Source organism: Saccopteryx bilineata, chromosome 2, assembly GCF_036850765.1.
Source record: "Saccopteryx bilineata isolate mSacBil1 chromosome 2, mSacBil1_pri_phased_curated, whole genome shotgun sequence".
In the NCBI taxonomy this organism is placed as follows: Eukaryota; Metazoa; Chordata; class Mammalia; order Chiroptera; family Emballonuridae; genus Saccopteryx; species Saccopteryx bilineata.
The window spans coordinates 27,269,196-27,291,908 of NC_089491.1; the positions used below are offsets into that span (position 1 = coordinate 27,269,196).

At 46.0% G+C, this 22,713-nt stretch overlaps 1 protein-coding gene across 6 annotated transcripts in view; it reads right to left on the reverse strand.

Annotated features, from left to right (window-relative positions):
• Positions 1-22,713, reverse strand: part of ZNF462 (zinc finger protein 462) — a 142,985-nt gene that overhangs the window by 19,351 nt on the left and 100,921 nt on the right. For all 6 annotated transcript variants that reach the window (XM_066256589.1, XM_066256588.1, XM_066256593.1 and 3 more), the window contains exons 8-10: positions 14,609-14,876; positions 12,196-12,332; positions 1,701-1,924 (exon numbers count right to left, since the gene is read on the reverse strand). In XM_066256589.1, coding sequence (XP_066112686.1) covers positions 1,701-1,924; positions 12,196-12,332; positions 14,609-14,876 — 629 coding nt within the window. The remainder of the gene's footprint in view (positions 1-1,700; positions 1,925-12,195; positions 12,333-14,608; positions 14,877-22,713) is intronic.

Sequence of the window (22,713 nt, forward strand, 5' to 3'; positions counted from 1 at the left end):
AGTCAATAGCGGAGACAAGATTCGAATGCAGGTCTGTTAGGCTCCAAAAGCTCTAAGTTGGGCCCCCATTTTCCTGAGTAAACCCGTTCCCCTGACGCATATCCCCAAGCCTCAGCCTTGCATGCCTGCTCAGGAAGCCTCTGGTTCCACATCCCTCCTGGCTTCTAACCTCCTTTGGACTTCCCCGGTGACTCACAGGCTACCCTGTAACAACTGGAGAAGAATTTATCTTCCTGGTTTGCTCTGTCCCAAAATTACCAGCCTGAAGGTCTGAACAGGATAATAAATACAAAGATCTGAGATGGTTACATAAATAGGATACATGTACATATATTTGCGATCTTGGTTTGAAATACATGAGAGATTTTTTCATTGAGTTTAGAGGCAGAAATACCCAGGAAGTTTGAATAAGAAAGAACCTAAAATGTTTCAGTGAGGTAATTCAGGCTTCCCTTCTCTGCTTTCATTTTTCGGCAGACACACTTAGAAATGAGTGTGTTCCAAAGCGGAAAGTTACCATAAAATCATTAAATTGAGGATGGGTGATAGAGTTCAGCCTGCTCTCTCAACACCCCACCAGAAGAAGTCTAACCCTTGGGTGCAGGTGTTTCAAATTAAAATCCTTATTATAACCTAGTTTTGAAAAGGGGTCCTGGCCTGTATTTCCACTGTGAGGACAGAGAGCAAGGAAAAAGGAAGCAACATCACAAGAGAGTCTCACTGGGCTCTAAGTGAACGCTCACTAGACGGTTAGATTTCATGGTTAAGCATTTCAGTAGGCTCTTTTCATGAAACAAATATAAATCCCAGCACCCCCTGCACTTGGCAATGCACGAAACCAGGAAACAATCGTCTCCATTCCTGATGTGACAAAAATATGCCCTATGAGAAATGAGGAAGCTGATCACCCTCTGATCAGTAACCCTTTTAAAAAATATATATGTCTTGCCACAAAACTTTTATTTTACTTTCTGTATGAACTTGTTCTTCAATCCCACTACCCAAATAAAACACATATTTTAAGGTCTGTCAAGTGTTTAAACGTGAATAGTGATGCCTTAGAAAATCTTCTTAGTTAGCAAAATAGTAGAAACAACCTACACAATTGAGGCACACGGTGGCATGACCATGAGGCAGAATAGGAGCCGGCAACTATGGGTCCACAGCCTGTCGCCTGTTTGTAAATAAAGTTTTATTAGAACACAACTACGCCCATTCATTTATGTCTTGTCTACGGTAGCTTTCTTGCTACAAGGGCAGAGCTGAGCAGGTGCCACTGCTACCGAGACTATACATTTGGCCCACACAGTCTAAAATATTTACTATCTGATCCTTTACAGAAAAAGTTGGTCAACCCTTGTGATAATACATTTAAAATAATATAAGGAAATAGTAAAAAAAAAGGGGGGGGGAGGGGAGACTTACTATGTAAACCAAAGGAAAGTGGGCATAAAATGTTAAAAGGTCAAATTAGGGTGGCGCTGTTGTTATGGGCGATTTTTCTTATCCCTATCTATATATTCCAATTTTCTAAAATGACCTTATAATTTCTTTTATAATAGAAAAAAAAAATGAACCTCATGTTAAACATCTCAGTTCATGTCTGTCTTGGACATGACTAAATTTCACTCTCCTGCCCTGTTCGGGTCCTTTCCACAGGGATGCTGGGGGAGGCGGGGCAGGAAGTCTCAGGCAAGTACCTTATGCTCGTCCCGCAGGTGGCTGTCCAGTTCCTCCGTGTGCTTGGTCTCATAGTAGCAGAGCTGGCACTTGTAAGGTTTCAGTTCATTGTGCTTTTCTATGTGTTGCTGGAGGCTCTCGTCACTGGAGCAGGTGAAGGTACACTTATCACAGCGGAAAACTACTCCCTGCAAGTATTTTGACAGTTTGGAACGGCACACTTCAATGGGGACAACTCGCTCTTCTGTGGAGACAATTGAATGGAAAGATGGGAATTTTTACTGATGGCAAGCAGACGTTCTTGCTTTGGAATATAAGAAACTCACCCATTCAGTTTTGCTACTGCTTATGAGTTTGGGTCCATGAACTGCATGCCCAGGCAATACCCTCCTTCCATCCCCCAAAATAACACATTCTTCCAAACAAGTAGGTGGTGTTACCCCTTTGAGCAGTACGAATGTTCATGCACACCCTCATGCCTCCTGACCATCCAGAGTACGATCGATTTATTTTAAAAATGTGGAAGGCAACATTAAAAAAAGGCAAATGTATGTTCTTCTTGTTTTCATAAATTGGTTATCAAACAAACATGATTTTAAGTTAATAAAACTGGAACTGGAACTAATTTCATTTTTTGAAAAAACAAAAACAAAAACAACAACTCATTCCCAGGGGTCAACGAGCATGAAAAAAAACCTCACTACTTGAAGGGTTAATACCAAAAGCTCTTTGTGTAATTAATGCCCAGCATGATCTGTAAGTGGGGGTGGGGGGGACTGAAAGGCGCCTGTTAATTTCTGAATGGGGGTGACAAAAGGAGGGAGAAGCGGAAGTGGCGGTCATTTTTTACCAACGCTAGCGATGAGCAGTAGCAACTGGCTCCCACTTTCTCGACAAGTGTTACTTGGGTGAGCTGACCGGTGGCTCTAAGGAGGCGGCAGCAAAATGACACTCCCCGAGCACCTACACTGTGCGCCTTCCTAGCAGCTTGAGGAGGCTGGAGTCGTCCCTCTTCTTTACAGATTAGTAAAGTGAGGAACAGAGAGCTCCTAAGAAACACTTCAAAACTCTGAGACACTGACACTGGCCACGCAGAGGTCTGTATCCCTCAATTGTCGAACTGCAAATCCACGGAGTCCCATCGTTCCCATGTCCCTTCCTGTCCCCCCTTCCAGGATGTTCTCACGGAGGCAGCATTCCCTTTCCTGAAACCAAGGGGATCGCCTGTCCGATTCTGCAAACAAGGACAGCCGGGGCACTTGCATTCACTCCAACTCCAACCCAAACTGTGAAGAGCTCACACATGAAATGGCTGCAGGTAACCTTCAGGGGGCGCTGGGGGTGGTGTGAGAGATATGGAGGACTTGTGCCTTCTCAGTCCTTAATCTGATTGTCATAAGGGGAAAAAAAATAAATAAAAGAGGGAGGCATTGGGTGCTTTCCCCGTGAACACACCACACGCTGCAGGGCTGGAAATGCGCGTGTGCCTGTTTATTTTGCACTCTCTCACCCTCGTGTTTAACTGCTCAAATTAAATTTCACACCAGTCTGCCCAGAGTATCGGCGCACGCGCCAGATACCCATAACCGGGATAAAATTAAAATCTGTGCTATTTATGCAAGGATCCAATATAGCGTGTGTTTTCATGCTGTGTCTGGATTTCAGAAGACTCTCTGGAAGTTTACAAATGGACGCACACAACATACACTTACACTGTTGAGGAGCAGCAATGTATGATTAAGTCAGGCAAGCGTGATTTATTCGCAGAATCCCTGAATGGCAACGTTCCCCGAGCCGTCAGTATTCTGCACGCTGGCAGGACTCACCGGGCGAACCCGCCCTTGGTTGTCGGCCTGTGTTGGGCCCCTGGGGAAGGTTACCCACCCAATGTCATGCCTGAGTCTCAACCATCACATTCTCACTGCAGGGCGACCACTGCCTTGGGAGTCCTTGAATGCAGTGATTAATTGGCCCACAAAAAAAGCTGGGCAGAGAAAGCGTGGAAGGTGGTGTCTGCAGCCCACTCCCTGAAGCTCTTTTAATGCATATGTTATTTTCCCTATACAAAAAGCCAGTCGCTTATTTAGAAATATAAATATTTTTAAACCGAAGTATAGCAGACAGCTATAAGAAACATATGATTATAATGTGATCCACACATTTTCTTAGAATAGCACATGTTTAACAGTCTTCTAACCAGTTCCGTGGTCTGGTGCAAAGGATGGAGAAAATGCTTTGGCGTAAACCAGCGAGTCTTAAGCAAGCCCATCCTATGATGTCAGCTCCACTAACCCCGGGTTTCTCAAGAGAAGCACTACTGACATTTGGGGCCAGATAATTTCTTGTTGTAGGATGCTGTCCTGTGCATCACAAGATGCTTATCAGCGTTCCTGGCCTCAACTCTAACAGTAGCACCCCGAACCTCCCCATTTATGACACCAAAAATCCCTCCAGACAAATGCTCCCCCAGGAAGCAAATGGACCCTGGTTGAGAACCACTGCTCTAAGCACAGTGCCAAGCTTTAACTCCAGCTGCTCTGGGTAAGACACGTGGGAACCTGAACCACGAGCAAGCTGGAGCCCACAGCCAGACACAGGGGTACAGGCTGAGCCAGGGGCACCGGCACACTGAAGGTCTGCCTTTCCACTGAGGGTCATGGGAAATGTTGGCATGGATTTTCCTGGCACCTTCCTCGGGATTGCACCCCCTTGCACTCTCCAGGTTTGTTCCTAACTTATATTTTATCCCTTCTCCCACTTTTATTCTTTGGCTCTGGCCTGTGCCATGTGCCCTGGTTCCGTCGGCCTCAGTGGCCATGGAGAACAGCTGGGTATAATTCCCCGTCTACCGATGACTCCAACACACTGAAGACAGTCGTTCGAGCACCCTCCAGTCTTCACTTCTCCCCCGTAATTAACAAGTTCTTTCAAACTTATCTTAGGTAGGTCCCCTTTTCAATTCTTCTACTACTTTGGTTAGTTTTCTTTGCAGTTTCTTATTTCCCTATTTGTGTCTATACGCAGTCCTGAGCACTCAGAATAATGCCTCGGAGTTTAAATAACCATAATTACCGGGAACGGCTGCCACAACTTATTAAGTGCTCACTCCATTTCGAGCGCTCTCAGGTGCTCTACCCTCACAGCTCCTTCTTAGTCCTCTAACACTCTGCAAAGTCAGTTTAGTTATCGCTGGTTTATTAACGTGGAAACTCAGCACTGATCTGTTCAGCTACTTCCTCCAAGTCCCTTCCCTGGTTCAGCACAGAGTATTGACCTGGAAGCACAAGGTCTCTTGCCTTTGGCGGCACCGCCTCCTTCACCCCGGAGAAGAACAGGGAACATCCGTTCTGCGTGCAGCGTCCTGATAAGCCCTTCATGCCTCATCATTCAGAAAGGCAAAAGCCGTAGCTGTCTAAGGCAACCACTTCTACTTAAATTTTTCAACTGTCCTCTGGATATGATTGAAGGTAATTTCCCCTGCTTATTTACTCTGAAATGTAAGACTTCCTATTTCCAAACTAAGGCATTACCAACAACCCAAGTCGCTTAGTTATAAGGATTTTTACTAATATTAATTTTAGAAAAATGGTCATTTTCTCTTTCTAAAAACATAGTTAACACGACCAAGATTTTTTTTAAAAAAAAAAAAAAGAAAGAAAAAACAAGACAGACTTTGAAAGACGGGCAAATGACCGACAGTGTTTTCTGAATGAGGTTATTCATTACCGAGGCAAGCGAAGGGCATAAAGTTAGAGACTGGAACGTTTCCAGGTATGGACTGAGCCCCGTCTTGGCTGCAGAAGCTCAGGGCTCAGGGCTTTTTTCAACGGGGGCAGCGACAACTGTGGGTCTTTCTTGATTTCACACCTCTCCAAATTACCTTGGGTAAGAAATCAGGGCTTGAATCACACTCATTGTGACTCAGCTTCCAGCACTGGCTGCAAAAATATTATGACTTCAGCAGTTCAACTACAAGATAGATGTGTCTTGCATCTCCTACTCAAAAGATGCTTGGTGCTGCAGCTGGACCCAAAACCCAAGAGCTGGGCGTCGCAGCGCCACCACGCTGAAGCGCGTGGGAGGTAAGGCGCGGCGAGGGCTGTCAAGCTCCCGCGGTGCCCTGTGGAAAAATCGCACCACTGCACCTACCACTTGGGGCCGCTGTGCTCACCACAGCGAAAGCCACATTCCTGTGGGGTCTAGCATCACCACGGAAAAATTCTTCCTGAAAGGCAGACCACAACACGCATGGGCTCCCTCCTATAATGTGCCAAGTCCAGATGAAGCAGGGAGAGACTGGGAAATCGTTCACCCTAACAAACTTTATATACAAATGATCACATTAGAGCACCCAGCCCCGCTTTGGGCCAAACCAAAGACCTCTCCCATTTCCCACCTCAATCATTAAACAAGTGACAAGAAGTAAGCACTAGAAAACCATTAAGAATTTAACAACATAATCAACAGTTCAAATGCTATAGAAGAGATTACCTGAAATCTATGTACTCCTGTTGACCAACATCACCCTATTAAATTTAATTTCTACATATAAAAAGAAAAATAAATAAAAGGCAAGAAAAGGATATGAAAAAGGGAAAAAAACTATAACAATAGTTTCTTAAAAAAAAAATTCCCAAACATAGCCATAATGAGACACTGATACACATAAGCACAACAGCTCCTGGGAAGAAGTTACTGAGTTTTGATGTGAGCCAGGTTACCACCCTCAAGCCAGAGAGAGCTGGGAACCGCACCTCTAACTCAAACAGACAAACATTTGATGGGGATGGAAGGGAACGTGTAATCTCACTGAATAAAATGTAAAGATTGGCCATCTCACTGTAGGTTCTTTTTTCCCCCTCAAGAAAAATGATACCGATCAGATAAATTAGGGGAGGTTAGTTCTGGTCCTAAAAGGCACCCACCTGCAGGTTTCAGTTAAAGTTGGTGTTTGTCTAAGTGTTGGGGTTACAGGCTGGGAAACAAACTTTACGTTCCGATGCCAACTGGATTCCAGGGTCAGTGAATTACACAGCTTCATAATTGTAATGTCAATATTTGGCAAAACTGCGTTTCATCCTGTAATTCAATCTGTAACCGATTTTTCAGGTTCACCACAGATGCCCAAGGTACATATAGGCAAAGCTGTGCCTGAGATATCCTGCTTCCAGTGGCAATACAGTCAACTGAAATAGATGCATGCAACCATTCCTTTGTTCTCTGTCGCTCTTCCCATTTAAGTTCAAGTTCCTTCTGTGTGCAAACCTTGCCTGACTTCGTTAGCTTTTCCCTAAGGGCTTAACACAATGCAGGCACACAATGGGTGTTCAATAAACCTTCCTTGCTGAATGAAAACCCACCAAGGTCCTACTACCAACTCTCTCCTTGAAACAAAAGCCTCTGGAGCTTGATATTTCCCCCTCAGGGCTAACCTTGCCAAAGTGTTGATCTGACCTAAGTTCACAGTTCCTCAGAGATGGGTCCACCAATCTCCTGCTCCAATCTTTGCTAAACTAGCATTCACCACGTGTCTCATCAGTCCCCTGCCTTCCTTCCCATCTGCCTACCGAGTCCAGTGCAGACGCCCATGTTGGTACCCAAGCCCTCCATCATTTGGCCAGAACATACTTCCCCAGCCTTGCCTCTTATTCCCTTCAGGCCACACTCAGAGCAGTCGAATACCCTTCTGTAAACTCCTCTTGCTTCCACTCACCTGAGTGGTTTGTTAAATTCTTCCTTCCCCCTATGTAGTGAGTCGAATACTGTCGCTCAGAAATGTATGTCCACATAGAACCTCAGAACATGACCTTATTGGAATGTAGGATCTCTACAGAGGTAATTAGTCAAGATGAGGTCATACTGAATTAGGGTAGGCTTTCCTTCCAATGATGAATGTCCATTTTTTTCTTTTTCCAATTACAATTTATTTTCAACATTATTTTTGTATTGGTTTCAGGTGCACAGCAGAGTGGTTAGACAATCATAAACTCTATAAAGTGGGCTCCCCTCCCCCTGGTATTTCAAGTTCCCATCTGGCACTGTAGCTAGTTATTACAACACTACTGACTGTATTCCCTAAGTTGTACTTTACATCCCCATGACTATTCTGTAACTACCATTTTGTACTTCTTAATCCTTTAACTTGTTCACCCAGCCCCCCAACGCCCCTCCCCTATGGCAACCATCAGTCTGATCTCTGTGTCTATGAGTCTGTTTCTACTTTTTTTGTTTATTTTGCTCTTTAGGTTCCACACGTAAGTATATGGTATCTGTCTTTATCTGACCTATTTCACTAGCATAATACCCTCTAGGTCCACTCATGCGGTCACAAATGGTAAGATTTCATTCTTTGTTATGGGCCAAGTAGTATTCCATTATATATTTGGGTTTCTTCAGATATATTCCCAGAAGTGGAATTGCTGGGTCATAAGGCTGTTCCATTTTTTAAATTTTTGAGGGCACACTCTATACTGTTTACCGTAGTGGCTGCACCAGTCCGCATTCCCACCAACAGTGCACAAGGGTTCCCTTTTCTCCACATCCTCACCAGCACCTGTTTGTTGACTTACTGACGACAGTTATCTGACAGGTGTGAGGCGACATCTCCTTGTGGTTTTAATGTGCATTTCTCTGATGATTAGTGACAATGAGCATCTTTTAATATGACTATCGGCCATCTGTGTGTCCTCTTTGGAGAAGTGAATGCCCGGTGTTCTCGTTGGAAGAGGAGAGGACGGAGAGACCCACACTGGGTAGAGGGCCTGGGCAGAGAGGCAGAGACCGCACTGATGCAGCCGTAAGGCACAAATGCCAGGAGCCACCAGGAGCCAGATGGAGCCAAGGAAGAATTCTTCTGTAGAGCCTTTTGGGAGAGCACAGCCCTGAACCTCGATTTCAGATTTCTAAGCTCCAGAATGGTGAGAGAATATATCTTTCTTGTTTTAAGCCACCCAGAAAACTAACGTACCTCACCATATGTCTTCTCTGCCTGTGGAAATGTTAACACACCTCTTTGAAAGCCAGCCCCTCCACCTTTCTTGGTCCCGAACAGAGTATATCTGCTGCCGTGAATCTCTTAGGATACTTGTCACTCACTCTCTTACAATACTTATGCATCCTTCATCTAGAGGAAAGCAGGTACTGGCTCTTCCATACCCAGTCTTACCCAGAGAACCCAGCACAGCGTGGCGTGCAATGCAACAAGCAGGAATGCGAAATGCATGAATGAGCAGTATGCTCTCCTCTGCCATGGCCAGCATGAATCTGTAGGTATTTCTCTCTCATTCAGATTTCCCATGAGTGAAACAGATTCTCTTTGCCTTTTCTCCCCATTTGCATTCATCCATTTGTTGGGACAAAAAGCAAAAGAGACTCTATCCTGGCAAGCAGCAGTTCAGTCTTGGGACCAGTTCAGTCGTTTTTCTTGCCTTTCATTGCAAGTATCATAATTAACTAAGGCCTCAGAAAGATGTCTTGCTACAGGCCCTAGAGACTGGAGATATTTATTCATCCACAGAGCAAGGAGGGCACAGGTGCAGAGAGAGCCACAGCTTGTTCCTTGGAAATCAGCCCCAACTCGAAATTGTAAGGCCGAGGCTCACCCCTGTCTCTTGACTTGTCTAGACCAGCTTCCCATGGAGCTGCTCTTCTAAGCTGGGATGGACCCCAAAGCCAGGCCAGGACACCGATGGCAGACACAGCTGTCCTGGAGCACCCTGCCACCTGTGGTTCGGTGGGCCTTGTCCCTGACCAGTGGGCCTTGTCCCTGACCTCCAGCCCCACAGACAACCCCATCCCCAGGCCCAGCTGCCCCAGACACTAGCCGGCTCGACAGAGAAACACTAACACCTTCCCAAGGGAGAGAAAGAGGTGGCTGGTGGTTAAAGGCAAGGGCTGTGGGACAGACAAGCTTGGCTTCAGATCCCGTCAATTTATTAGCCTTTTCATCTGAAGATGTTCGGTCTTTCTGAACCTGGTTTTACCCTCGTTAGCAGGGCAACCATAATACCCACCACATAGGGCAACGGGCTCTGTGAGAATTCCATAGAGTGACATTTGGAGAGCACTTGGTAAAGCACCTGCTACATACTCAGCACTCAGTAACAGTGACCATCATCATTATTGTTAATGTTGCCATTTTTTACTACCCATCCTCCAATTCTCATGTTCATTCCAGATCGTGCGCTTTCTAGCCCCCAAAACGACGATATTTACACACTCAGCTACCTGTTTTAACATACATTATCTATACAAATAAACAGTGACAGGCAACACAGGGTCAGGGGGTCAGAGGATGGAGGTTGATTCATAGCTTCTTGCTTACAGGCTGGGTGCCTTGGGTTGAACTATCTCAGCTGTCATGGACCTGATGGGAATTACCACTGTACTTACGGAGGGGACGACACGCACTGTATCATACATACACGGTCCCCTTCAGGAGAATCCACTGGAGAAACTCCTTTCCCTTGTTGGTAGCTAGGATTCCAAAGTTTCCGGAACAAAAAGTCTAACCATGTCTAAATCCAATTGATTCTGTTTTCTTCTCTCCCACAGTAGGCAGGAATCTCTGGGCCAAATCCACAACCCATTGTGAACAAGTGCCCAGCTCTCCCGGCACGCGCTGAGCGCCCGAACTTCAGGGGCGCCGTCTGCTGGCTTCTCCTCAGTCTGCAGTAGCCCCAACTTCCTCATTTGTTATTAATCCTATAGTTCTGCAGAAATATCTTAAAGATGCCTTAAATCCTTTGTGCAATGACAGCAAATAAGTACACGAAATTAAAGAACAAGTCGTCTTTCTCAGCCTCAAGTTGCCCACATGTCAAACAGGATGATATATGTCACAGTACTGTCCTCTACGTGTTGTTGGAAGATGAAGTGACACCGTGTGTGTAAGAAGCACTTTGTCAAGTGTCACGCGGTAAGGGCGAGTTCATGGCCATTAGCATTTCATCTCCCTTTGCCTCCCTTCCCCGTCTTCAATCCTCAGCTCAGGGAAGGAGAGTCATAGAGCTCATTAGGCATCAAAGCTCTGATCCTGTCAGGCAGCAATATGGGAAAAGAGGGTGATCAGCCACAGAAGTGAGGTCTCACTGTTTGTTTGCTCAGCAGCACTACTCACAGCCCTTCATGAAGCTCTGTTGGGGCACAGAGCCACCACGACACATGGGCCCGGGGCCCAGAAGCCAGGTGACTGAGGCAGAACACCGGGTGGGACCACTTAGACCAAGAATTCCTGCCTAAATGTTCCTAAGCTGCTTCTCCCCACTTCCAGGTGGTGGACTTCCTAGTCAGCAACGATCTCCCATCTTTAGAGTGCAGTGGGGCAGAGGGACATCTGAGAATGCTAAGGGTCAGCCTTCCACGGGGTTTGCTGCAGAGATGGGTCAAATGTCACAAAAAAGTGCAGGCCAAAGTCAGACAATGGCTCTGGAAAAACACCAGAAGCTTTAGAAGTACCCCAAAATAGCTACCAATTCCTGGTGAGCAACATCTCAGCAGGTCAATGGAAGACAACTGTTGCTTTTGAGGTGGATTGGTGAAGGCCGAGCGGCTTTCCAAGGTCAGAGGCAAAGGGAAGAAGATGGGAGGAAGAGGGAAAAGGTGGGAGGGAAGGAACAGAAGGTGGATGGGAAGATCCGTCGGTGGAAACAGCACGAGAGACAGGCCACGGGTGATCTGGTCACCTTTCCCAGCCACCGCCAGCTTGCGTCTTTTCAGGACAAAGTGGTTTTTAGACAAGCATGTTTTTCCTTCCAATGCAGAAGAAGCCTGATGTTTAATGGTGTCTTAATTGGCCAAGAGTCAAGTCAACTCAAAAAAAAACCCAAGAGAAGTTAAAAGACAGGGCCCTGGTTATAAACAGGAACCAACATTTATGAAACACCAGGAGTGCACCTCTTCGGGCACATGCCAGGCATTTTGCATGTTACCTCACAGCCATGACAGTTGTCTCTCTCTGCAGATGAGAGAGAGGCGCAACCCAGGAGGCTTTAAAACCAAAATGGAAATCCAAAGCCTAGTATCTACCCGGCTGCTTTGATGCTTAAGAATTCTCTCTCTCTAGCCGTATCGAGGGAAATTCCACATTCTGCTTTGGAAATCATCGTTTTGGCCTTCCTCCAAAGAACTGCTATGACATCCAGCTCTTCACATTACAGCACGAGCCTTCAGCCACCCGTCCTGTTTCTCAGGCAGGCCTGCTGACGCAAGGCTGTGAGAGTTGAGGACTCAGGCTGGGGCACTCCCGCACGGGCGGAGCCCTGCACACGCACTCACCGCAGAATCCATCCCCTCTGCATCCCTCCAGGTGGAGAAAATCCTCCCAGTAGGAAGGTTGGTTTGTACCCTGCTGACTATCACTGTGATTTCTTGCCTGGAGAGAAGGTGAGGAACCAGGGACCAGGGCCAAGGTGCCCACTGCCACCTTGAGAGCGCATCCCTAGAATGCCATTGGGTCACCCTCTTACCCCACCCCCCCACCCTCGTACCCCAAGAAAACGGAGTTAGGAAGGTTACCTCGGTGCAGCACGATGTGGTCGATCATGTTGCGTTTGTATTTGGTGTGATAGAGGCAGAGAGGACAGCGCAGGTCTTTGGGGCCCTCCTCTGGAACAGCTGAGTGACCAGCTTCCACGTGCATAGTAAACGCAGATCTGAGACAGAGGTAGGGGGAGGGGTGTGAGTGTGACCGGGGTACACTCCCCCTGCCAGCAACCTTACTACATAGAGCTTCCAGGGGGACACCCTGGCTGGAGGGCCCATTGCTGTTCATCACGCTGCGGACCACGAATTCCTTGCTCATCCAATAACTGAACACTGTCATGCCATGGTCACACCGTTTTGGAAATCTGGCGGCTTGCCTGGGTTCAGCGCTTAGTATAACAAGAAATGGATTCCCCTAAATACTTCTTTCTTTTTTTAAAAGTCTAGTTGGCATAACATGTATTCGTTATGTTAATTTTCAGTGTACCATATAGTAATTCGACATTTTTATACCTTAGATTGTGACACCCCCCCCCAACTCCAGCACACATCTGCCGCCATGCGAACCTAACACAAGATTATTGACTGCATTCCTCTTCCCTTTTTCATCCATCCCCCACCCCACCAATTCGGTTTCCGTTCCTAGGAACCTACCAAACACTCCATTCTTGAAAAATAAGAAACTGCCTATTAAAAACATGACAACAAAAATCCCCTACAAGAACATATTTCTCATGCTCGGAAGGAGGGGGACTATTTTAAAGCTGGTTGATTAACCAGCTGCCTCCTGATTCCTCACAGGTAAGCGGGGAGGGAGGCAAGTTGGTTAGGGAGTCATGACACTTGACGATTGGGGTCAACTAAACTCAAGTCTCCCGTAGCTCGAAGGCAGAAGGGGCTTGTTGCCTCCCCCTCCATTCCGTTCAGGACTTCCTAATTTAGAGAGCTTTAAAGGTCTCATAAAAATGGATGAAACCAAGAGCCAAATGGGCGAGGTCCTCTTCTCATTAACCCAAGCGCTTCTCTCCGGGGAAACATGCACACCTGTCGGTGGGCCCTCGTTATCCGGGCCCTGGTAGCCTCTCTGTTCTAAGGTCACATACATATTTATGGGAAAAACAACTGAACCAAGTTAAGAGTCAGAGAGACAACACATCTCCCAGCAAACCCAAGCTACTACGATGTTGCTAGAAAAGAGACTAACTGTTCTTCCAATTCATGGTTTTCCCTGGGCATGGCTTCGATTATCATACTAGAGCAGCTTAAGGCTCAGGTCCTGATTGCAATAGGAGCAGATAATAGTAACTTTATATCTGCTTTATAACATAGCATTGAATGTTACCATTTTGGGCTTTTTATCTATAACATTTATTAAGGTTTAACTTTGTGCCAGGCACTATCCTAAGCACTTTAGATACATTGGTTCATTTACCCCTCCCTCACAAGAGCTCTGTGAGATAGGTACTATTATTATCTTTATTTTACAGGGAAGGAACTAAAGAAACGGGCTTAGTGACTTGTGCAAAGTCACACAGCCAATAAGGAGCAAAGCTGGGATTCAAACCCAGGCAGGCAAGCAGGCTTCACATTCTACACTCATAACCACTAGCCTAAACGGTATCTCAGTTTGAGATTCCATCACAGGGGTTTAGATGAAATGACCAGAAGCAGCACTCCATTCTCTGAGTTGACTGATGCTGTCACACCAGGAGCAAAAGTGGCTTTAGATGACCTTCTCCTAGGTTGGAACTATCCTTCTATGACTGCTCAAGTTCAGACTTCACGGTGCTGGAGTGTTGATTCTCTGTGTTTTCTAAATACTATGATCTTAAGAAATAAGACTCTCCTACAGGGTAGCGGGGAAGTCACTATTGCAGATTCTTCTCCCTTGACTTTGACTTTCAAGAACATATTTTTCTCCAGAGACAAATAAAAGGAGAGGGAGATAGTCCTGCTGCTCCACAGGAAACACTGCTTCCTGCACTCTGCCGGGACCTCACACTGTTTGGGTGCCCGTGTGCTTTGTCTTTTATTCCTTATTGAATTTATTGGGGTGACACTAGTTAACATAACTATACGGTTTTCAGGTGCCCCACTCAACAACACATCTCGGTACACCACATTGTGTGCTCACCCCCACCCCCACCCCCGCCACGTGAGTCATCCATCCACATCCCATCAAGCACCTCCCCCCAGCCCCCGACATTCACTCCACTGTTGTCCGTGAGTTGTTTTTGTTCTTTTTCTTCCCCCCTCCACAAACCCCGAAGTAGTCTTCTGGAACTAGCCTTTTTTTTTTTTTGTAAAAACTGGACCCCACCCTTGCATCATCCGATGGGCAGGGTCTCCCTTGAGCTCCAGGTGGGAGAATATAAGAAGGAGTGTGGTGAGGGGCGGAGCAGGCGCAGCCACCTCATTTTTCAAGGCTCTTCTCCACGCCACTTACTTAAAGCCTGTGTAAAAGGAGCAGTCTTTGCACTTGAAGAGCTTCTTCCCCCCATGCTTGTCCCTGTAATGGCGCCTGATGCTCTGGATGTAGCCAGAGGAGAATTCACAGAATTCGCAGTGAAGAACAGCTTCGGTTTTCTGCTCGGCGGCCCCAGCTGCTCCTGATAGAGGCACAGGGCTGACACGGCTGTTGTTCCTGGCCAGAGCCGCGGACTGATAGTGGTTCAACTGCTGCTGGACATCGGGAGGCTCTGAGTAGGACGAATCTATGGACAGATGGGGGGGAAATGACACCGGACACAGAGAACACAGTGCAAGTTTGACGCCCCAAACCCCCGACACTCCTTTTTAGTGCTTCTTTTTTTTTTTTTTTTTAAGAGGATGGCTACAAGCCCACCTCCCAACTTCATTCTGTTCTACGACACTTATCCGGGGGACAGCAGGAAGGGAGGGAGTGTCACTTCTTTTCATCTGACTTGGAAGGTTCACACCATTTAAAAATAAAATTCTGAGGTTAAAGGTTTCAAAGTGAAGGAAGAAAGTAAACTGTTGTTTTTCTTTTTTAAAGGAAATTGCAGCGTGGCAACAGCCTACCACAGAATACCCATCCTTGCAGGTGAGATAAATAAACCCGCATAATACACCCAGGTCTCGACAGGAGAAAGGCAACTAGATGATGCAAGATCTCCCCCCTTTGCAGCCCACAATTATTCAAGCCAACGCCCCCGCCACCAGAAAGAAGTCTTTAACAGAAATACTCAAGCACACGGCACTCACACATGTAAAAATGTTTTTATGCCTTCCCAGTCAAGTGATTTAAATTTTAAAATATAAAAATCCAATAGTGCTGCTCCCCTGGAATGGAGGTTTAAAGCTTAGTCAGCATTAAGATGGAGATTTATTCATAAATCCCATTAAAATGAAATTTCCAAACAAGTTTCCCTGCAAGGTATGTTCAAGTTTGCCCATCTGGAGAAAACTGTCGGAAATGACAGGCACAAATCACAACCCCGAAGAGCTCCGATGGCACGGTGTATAGAGATCAGAGCTAAGTGGGAGGGACAAATCTGAGTCTCTTCTTTAAATAAATAAATAAATAAACAAACAAATAAACAAATAAAAATTTTTTAAAGAGAAAGTAAAAGAAAAGTCTTGAACCTTTTCCCAACACGATGCTTTGAATGTTGAGGTGGGGAACTCAACACCACGGTCCCCCGTGTAACCGACAGCGGCCCCTGAATGACACAGACGAAGTCCCTGAATAAATACCACACGGATGAATTTCAGTGTAACTTTCCTTGACAAGAAAACAAAGGGCTCTTTTCTGAAGCCTTTCAAGAAGGGGGGGGGAAGGGGAGATGGGGATAAGAACTGTACCCGCCTCCTTCCGATTTGATGGACACTTAATTTTCCAAAGCATGATTCCCCCAGGCAAGACACAGAAGAATTCTGGAAAACCCGTATTTGATGAAACTATGTAGTACCATCCATCCCGTTGGCCTCTTTGAAAAGAAAAACAAAATCGGAGCAGCCTCCCTTATTGGGGTGGGGTCGAGGGGCATCTCCTGCTTTCAAAATACTAAAATCCTTTCTTCCCTTCTTGTCCTCCTCCCTCCCTCCATTTGTATTCCTCCGGATTCAGAAAAACTCCCTTGGAAATTGTAAACAAACTTGCCACACAGAAAAATAAAACAAAAAGGAAACTTGCACAATACCTCTGAGCCTCCCTGGGTTCATCACCAGGTGTAAAGTGAAGACAAAGGAAGAAAGGAGGGACCCAACTGAATTCATTCTACCCGATTCTTTTCTCTCTCCCTTTTCTTCATTCCTCGACCTCGCTGATGAACCCACTCAGGATCACAATAACGCAATTGTCAACTGCTTATTCTTCCTTTCAATAGCAGGTTTGTTTACCATTTCGTAGACTGTGCAGAGATGTTTTCTATGTAAACCCTCAAGACTAGTTTCTGCTTAAAACACTCGCACAGTGAAGCCCAAAACGCACCCGCCTCTCCTGTTAATGCAGGCTCGAGCTGCGGGCTCGGGCATTGTCACGTCAGTGTCCCCAACAAGCCCCTGTCCTGTCCCTGGGCAATGCTCATCCTAATTTCCTCTTAGCTGTTCAGCATAGAAATTCTGTGACCAGCAAGGCCAAAGCTGGGTCCTTCTGCCTGTGGTGTTGTCCACTTACCTGTAAATCTACTCAGAGACAAAAAATAAAAAAAATAAATGTCCCCAGGAGTGGTCCCTTTCTCCTTCTCCATCAGCAGCTACAACTCCCTCCAGGACACAGCCCCCACTGAGTGAGGCCCTTCGGCTAGTGCGGACGCAGGCGGTCATCTCAGACACCAGGCACCTGGCAGCTTGCACCCCGTTAGAGCAACGTTATAAAGGGGCTCCTGCTCAGATGATAAGCCACGCACCAACCTTTTAGGTCACTGGTCAGCAAACCGCGGCTCACGAGCCACATGCGACTCAATCAGATTGAGGACATTTTTAGCAAAGGCCAGCTTAGGAGAGTACCCTAATTAAGTTAATAACAATGCACTACCTATATAGTTTAAGTTTACAAAATTTGGCTCTCAAAAGAAATTTCAATCTTTGTACTGTTGATATTTGGCTCCGTTGACTAATGAGTTTGCCGACCGCTGTTGATCCTTCCAAGGGAAGGAGTCTCCTTTGACTTGACACATTTTTCTTGTTTCTCAGGTTGATTTAGTCCATTTATCTCAAAAAAAAAAAAATTGAATTCTACATTTTAACTCAGGTATGTCTACATTGTATGAAACCTGAAGAAAGAAACATGCACGAAGTGGTGGGGGAAGCATCCCAAGAGAGGGAGGCTGCTCGCCCTTCTGAACCGGCAGCACCGCAGGACAGTCGTATGTAGCCACGTTATAAACTCCTTTTTATTCTGGTTAAGTCACACGGACAGGTTTACTTACAAAAATAAGCAAACCCCGCCACTTAACGATATGTTTGTGACAATGCCCAGGTTACAGGGTTGGGGGTCTTCTTAGAGCCTTACTTTCTTCTCTGTGGCAAGACACACACGTGCGCGCATGCGCTCTCTCTCTCTCTCTCTCTCCCCTGGAGTTCGTGAATAATGTACAACTTTGGCATTAAAATGACAAAGACGTGAGCATGTAAGGTTCCACCCATCTTTTAAAAGCCCACTTGTAAAGCTATAAAAGTTCTGGTTTGGGCCCTGGCCGGTTGGCTCAGCGGTAGAGCGTCGGCCTGGCGTGCAGGGGACCAGGGTTCGATTCCCGGCCAGGGCACATAGGAGAAGCGCCCATTTGCTTCTCCACCCCCCCTCCTTCCTCTCTCTCTCTTCCCCTCCCGCAGCCAAGGCTCCATTGGAGCAAAGATGGCCCGGGCACTGGGGATGGCTCCTTGGCCTCTGCCCCAGGCGCTAGAGTGGCTCTGGTCGAGGCAGAGCGACGCCCCAGAGGGGCAGAGCATCGCCCCCTGGTGGGCAGAGCATCGCCCCTGGTGGGCGTGCCGGGTGGATCCCGGTCGGGCGCATGCGGGAGTCTGTCTGACTGTCTCTTCCCGTTTCCAGCTTCAGAAAAATAAAAAAAAAAAAAAAAAAAAAAGTTCTTGTTTGTTCATCAAGCATGGGCTAAAGAGCTAGAACAGGCTCATTTTGCACCCAGGTTAGAAGGCAAGCGGACTGTTGACAGCGAAGGGCATATCACTTAAGTCAAACATCATTATGAAGACTCTTTTCTTTCATTCTGAGAGTAAGGAAAGGGAAGGGAAAACAGTCCGTGCTTGGAGCCGAGCTTGTGGCAAGGAGGCGATGCAGCCGCGGAAGCACGGGAGTGTGAATCCAGTGGGAAGCAGTCTCTGGCTGCAGTCACACACGTCACATCTTTATCACCTGTACGGCAGGTCATCGCTACAGAGTAACCAACAACAAAGATGATGGTCCTTCCAGACATTCCCAGCCGGGACCTGAGACATGCAGTCTCAGAAGAGACTTTAATTCTGATATGTGACTTTATATGATATGTGATTATGTATGATCAGAAAATAATCATATTATGTAAAATCAGAATCAAACTAGAATTTTACCGTGGATGGTCTCTGCCTATCAGCATAGGTTTGGAAAGTTGCTGAGCAGCCAGCAAGTAATTCTCTCACCTACGGTGTGCAGTGTGGGTTCTCATCCCAGTTTTACTGATGAGATAGCCTAGTGACTGGTCACACAGCGACTAAGGGGCAGAGGCAGAATTCGAACAAAGATCTGTCTGACCCTGAAGTCTGCATCTTGTTCATTAGGCACCTGTACCCAACGGTGACCCCTGGGGTCCCGTGACACAAGTCAGAAGAACAAGAAAGAACTTCTGAGTATTCTACCAGCAATAAACACACAGCAGAGAATGGAGTGAAAAGGTGGTAGAAAGGCTGAAATAGATGAAAAGATAACATTAGGGTAGACAGACATGATAAGAGAACAGATAAAAAAAAATAACATTAAACAGAATACGAAAGAAAACACTGAAGAAGGTGTTTTCCAGCACATGGGAAAAAATAAAGTCATGGGAAAGAAAAATATTCAAAATTTCAAAATGCTTTATATTAAAAAAGAATAAGAAGGGGTATGTGTGTGTGTGGGGAGGGACTCAGAGGGAACCACACAAAAGACATTTCTACAAGCATGCCGCACGGGGGGGGGGGGGGCACGGGAAGAACGAGAACTGGGAATCTGCCCACACAGACGGCATGTTCTAGCGAGATGTGGGGAAGCAGCCCGAAAAAACCCCACGCTCTGAAATTCCTCAGGTGGGACCCGGCTGGGACAGGCAAGGGACCGGAATGCAAATGGGAGATGGCTGCTTGTAGGCGGTCCTTGGACAGCCCAGCATTTTAATCCAGGGGAAGGGCTGAGTTCCAGCTCAGGCTGCCGGTCCCTCTCGCTTAGTCATGTTACCAGAGAAATGAGAAATTTCCTGCTCTAATTCTAGCTCCCCAGAATACCAGCCAAAGCCAGGTAAGGATCCGTCTGAAGGTTTTTTCTTCCTTTTTTTTTTTTTTCTCCAGAAATTAGCTAGCACAAAACCAATCCTAGGAAAATTGATTTTATAAAAGCAAATGAAAACACAAGTGAACTCTGGAAAAATAGTAAGTGTGACAGAATGAGGCTTTCCTGAATATTCTGATTCTATAAACATTTAGTCAACACCCTCTTGGCACCATGGGCTGGCTCTACCAAGTTCAAAGTCAAAGAAAACACGAAGGGTGCCTTCGAAGAACACAGACCTACCAGGAGAGAGCAGAGCAGTTGCTGTTATGAAAATATAGGGCTAGTCTGACCTGTGGTGACACAGTGGATAAAGCATCGACCTGGAATGCTGAGTTCGCCGGTTCAAAACCCTAGGTTTGCCTGGGCAAGGCACATATGGGAGTTGATGCTTCCTGCTTCTCCCCCCTGCTCTCTCTCTCTCTCTCTCTCTCTCTCTCTCTGCCTCTCTCTTCTCTCTCTCTAAAAATGAATAAATAAAATCTAAGAAAAATTATTAAAAAAAATTATATAGGGCTACTTCACGTCTAACAAACTTACTCCAGTGACTGAAGGAATAAAAGGGACACAGAAGACAAATGAACGTTAACAGGACAGTTTCACTCTTGCACGATTAAGGAAGGCACAAGGAAGAGTAAGACTCACTGGGGCAGTGAGCTGTGGGAGCTGCAGAGGGCAGCCCCCATAATGCACTGAGCGATCCAAACAGGAAGCTGTGCTGGAGGATCAATTCTCAATTTCCTGCAGCCACACAGAGGGTGTGAGTGAAGGTGAAGGGTAGCAGGAGTGCTTGGTGCCAGCAACCACATTTAATTATCCCTGAGCTAGATTTCATGTGTGTGCAGACTTGGGAGAGAGGCTCTTTGGTCAGCGTGACTTAAGTACCAGGAGAAAAATAAAAGACAAAGGATTTTAGGTAAGCACATTTTAGAGGTGGCCAGGGGGCCAGGGATTTCAATCACACCCATTCATTCAGCAAATATTTACTGAGCATCCCAGTCGATGGGAGACCATGTGCTGAGACAGCTGAACTTGATCTCGAACTTCAAGAAACTCCCTGCCTCAGACAGATATGTAAATAACGGATTGGTGATACGATGCAAAAACAAAAAACAAACCAAAAAACCCCTCAATAAAGACATCTATAAAGAGCTAATGGAGAAGGCAGAAGAGTCAGCAACACTGGGTGACCTGATGAAGTGTGGGCCTGAGAGAGACAAAAGGACAACGTCAAGAGAACCTTGAATGTCCATTGATAAAGTTACTAGTATGAGTCAGCATGCTAATTAATGAAACAGACACTGGACCTAAAGATCCTGACAAGTTCAATTCACCACCTCCACCTTAAGTTATAAATAGATATTGAAACAACTACATTCTTATCACGATGAAAAACTAGTGACTTTATTCCTATATGGAAAGGAAACAAAGATCAGGGGATGAATATGAACAACAAATATGTGCAACAGAGGGTGCCGCTGATTGCAGAAGGGACGATTTCAAATCTTCGAGTTCTAAAATAGCATAGAAAGTTCCAAATAATGCATAGATTGTAATAGTCTTCAGAAAAGCAGGTGATTTGGCAACTAACTAAAGGTTGATATTAAAAGGAATCAGAAATAGAGTATCAGTCCTGGCCAGCTGGCTCAGTAGTAGAACGTCGATCAATCATGTGGATATCCCAGGTTTGATTCCTGGTCAGAGCACACAGGAAAAGCGACCATCTGATTCTACCCCTTTCCTTCCCCCTTTTCTTTCTCTCTCTCTTCCTCACCATAGCCATGGATTAATTGGTTTGAGTGCATCGGCCCCAGGCGCTGAGGATGGCTCTGAGAAGCCTCTGCCTCAGGTGTTAAAAATAGCTTGGTTGGGAGCATGGCCCCAGATGGGGGTTGCTGGGTGAATCCTGATTGTGGCACATGCAGGATTCTGTCTATCTCCCCTCCTCCCACTTAAAAAGTTTAAAAAAAATTTTTAAAAAGAAATAAGAGTATTACTTGTAGATAATTTAACCACAAATACTGTAAATAGCCAAAGTATGGCATGGGGGTGGGAGTAAGAATCAAATTTGCTGGAAATACAGTCCAGTTTCTAGTAGAGAAATAACAGACAATTGGAGACTAGCACACTGACAATGACAAGAGAGCAGTTAAAGACATACTCCAGTTATTAGCCAAGAGAATTTTGGAATGTCATGTAACTTCTATCGTGCCACTGCTAATCAACTTAGGCATAGGACAGAAATAGTCTAAGCATTTTCATGTATGTGCTAGTGACCCAGGTATCTGTAGTGACAAGACAGACTCCCACTGCGATGGGAAACCGGTGAGCTGTGCGGTGATCTGAGTCTGCATCTAAGGAGGAAACTCTTGCGAGCTTTATGTCTGATGGACTCCTTAAACTCAACATGCTGAAAACTGACACCATCTCTGCCCACACATCTCCTTTTGTGTTCTGAATGTCAGCGAATGGCTCATCACTTCATTTAGGCTCAAATGGTAAGGTTCTTCCTTCCGATTGTCACACAGTTCCTATAGCAGCACACTTAACCAGGTACCTCGTTCTGGAGACATCTGTCATGACCCATCTGCCATCATTTCCTCTCCAGTCCCCTGCCTCCCCACCCCTCTGTTCATTCAGGTCCTCCTATCTCAGATGAGCACCTCTGACAGCCTCCTACCAGGTCTTCCTTCCTCTGAGACCTGTTCTAGTTTGGCCAGTATACACATCACAGACATAACACATACCACGTACGATATGATTACACCCGAACTCAAGGACTGAAGTCTCTTTTTCTGATTTCAGTTTACACAGCTCTTCAGTCTGGTCCTAGTCCGCACGTCCAGCTTCACGCTTCTCACCAATTCCTTATTCCTTGCACATTCTACTTACGTCATCACTGGAAGTCCTTGATCAGGGTTACCTGGGGCTCTTCCTCTTCTTTTTGTCTGGCAAATTCCTACCCACCCTTCAAAACGCAGATGAAATGTCACTTCCTCTGTGGAGGTTTTTCTCCAGACAGAACTTTGCTCTCCTCTGTGCTTGGCCAACACCTACATCCTGTGATTCTCACT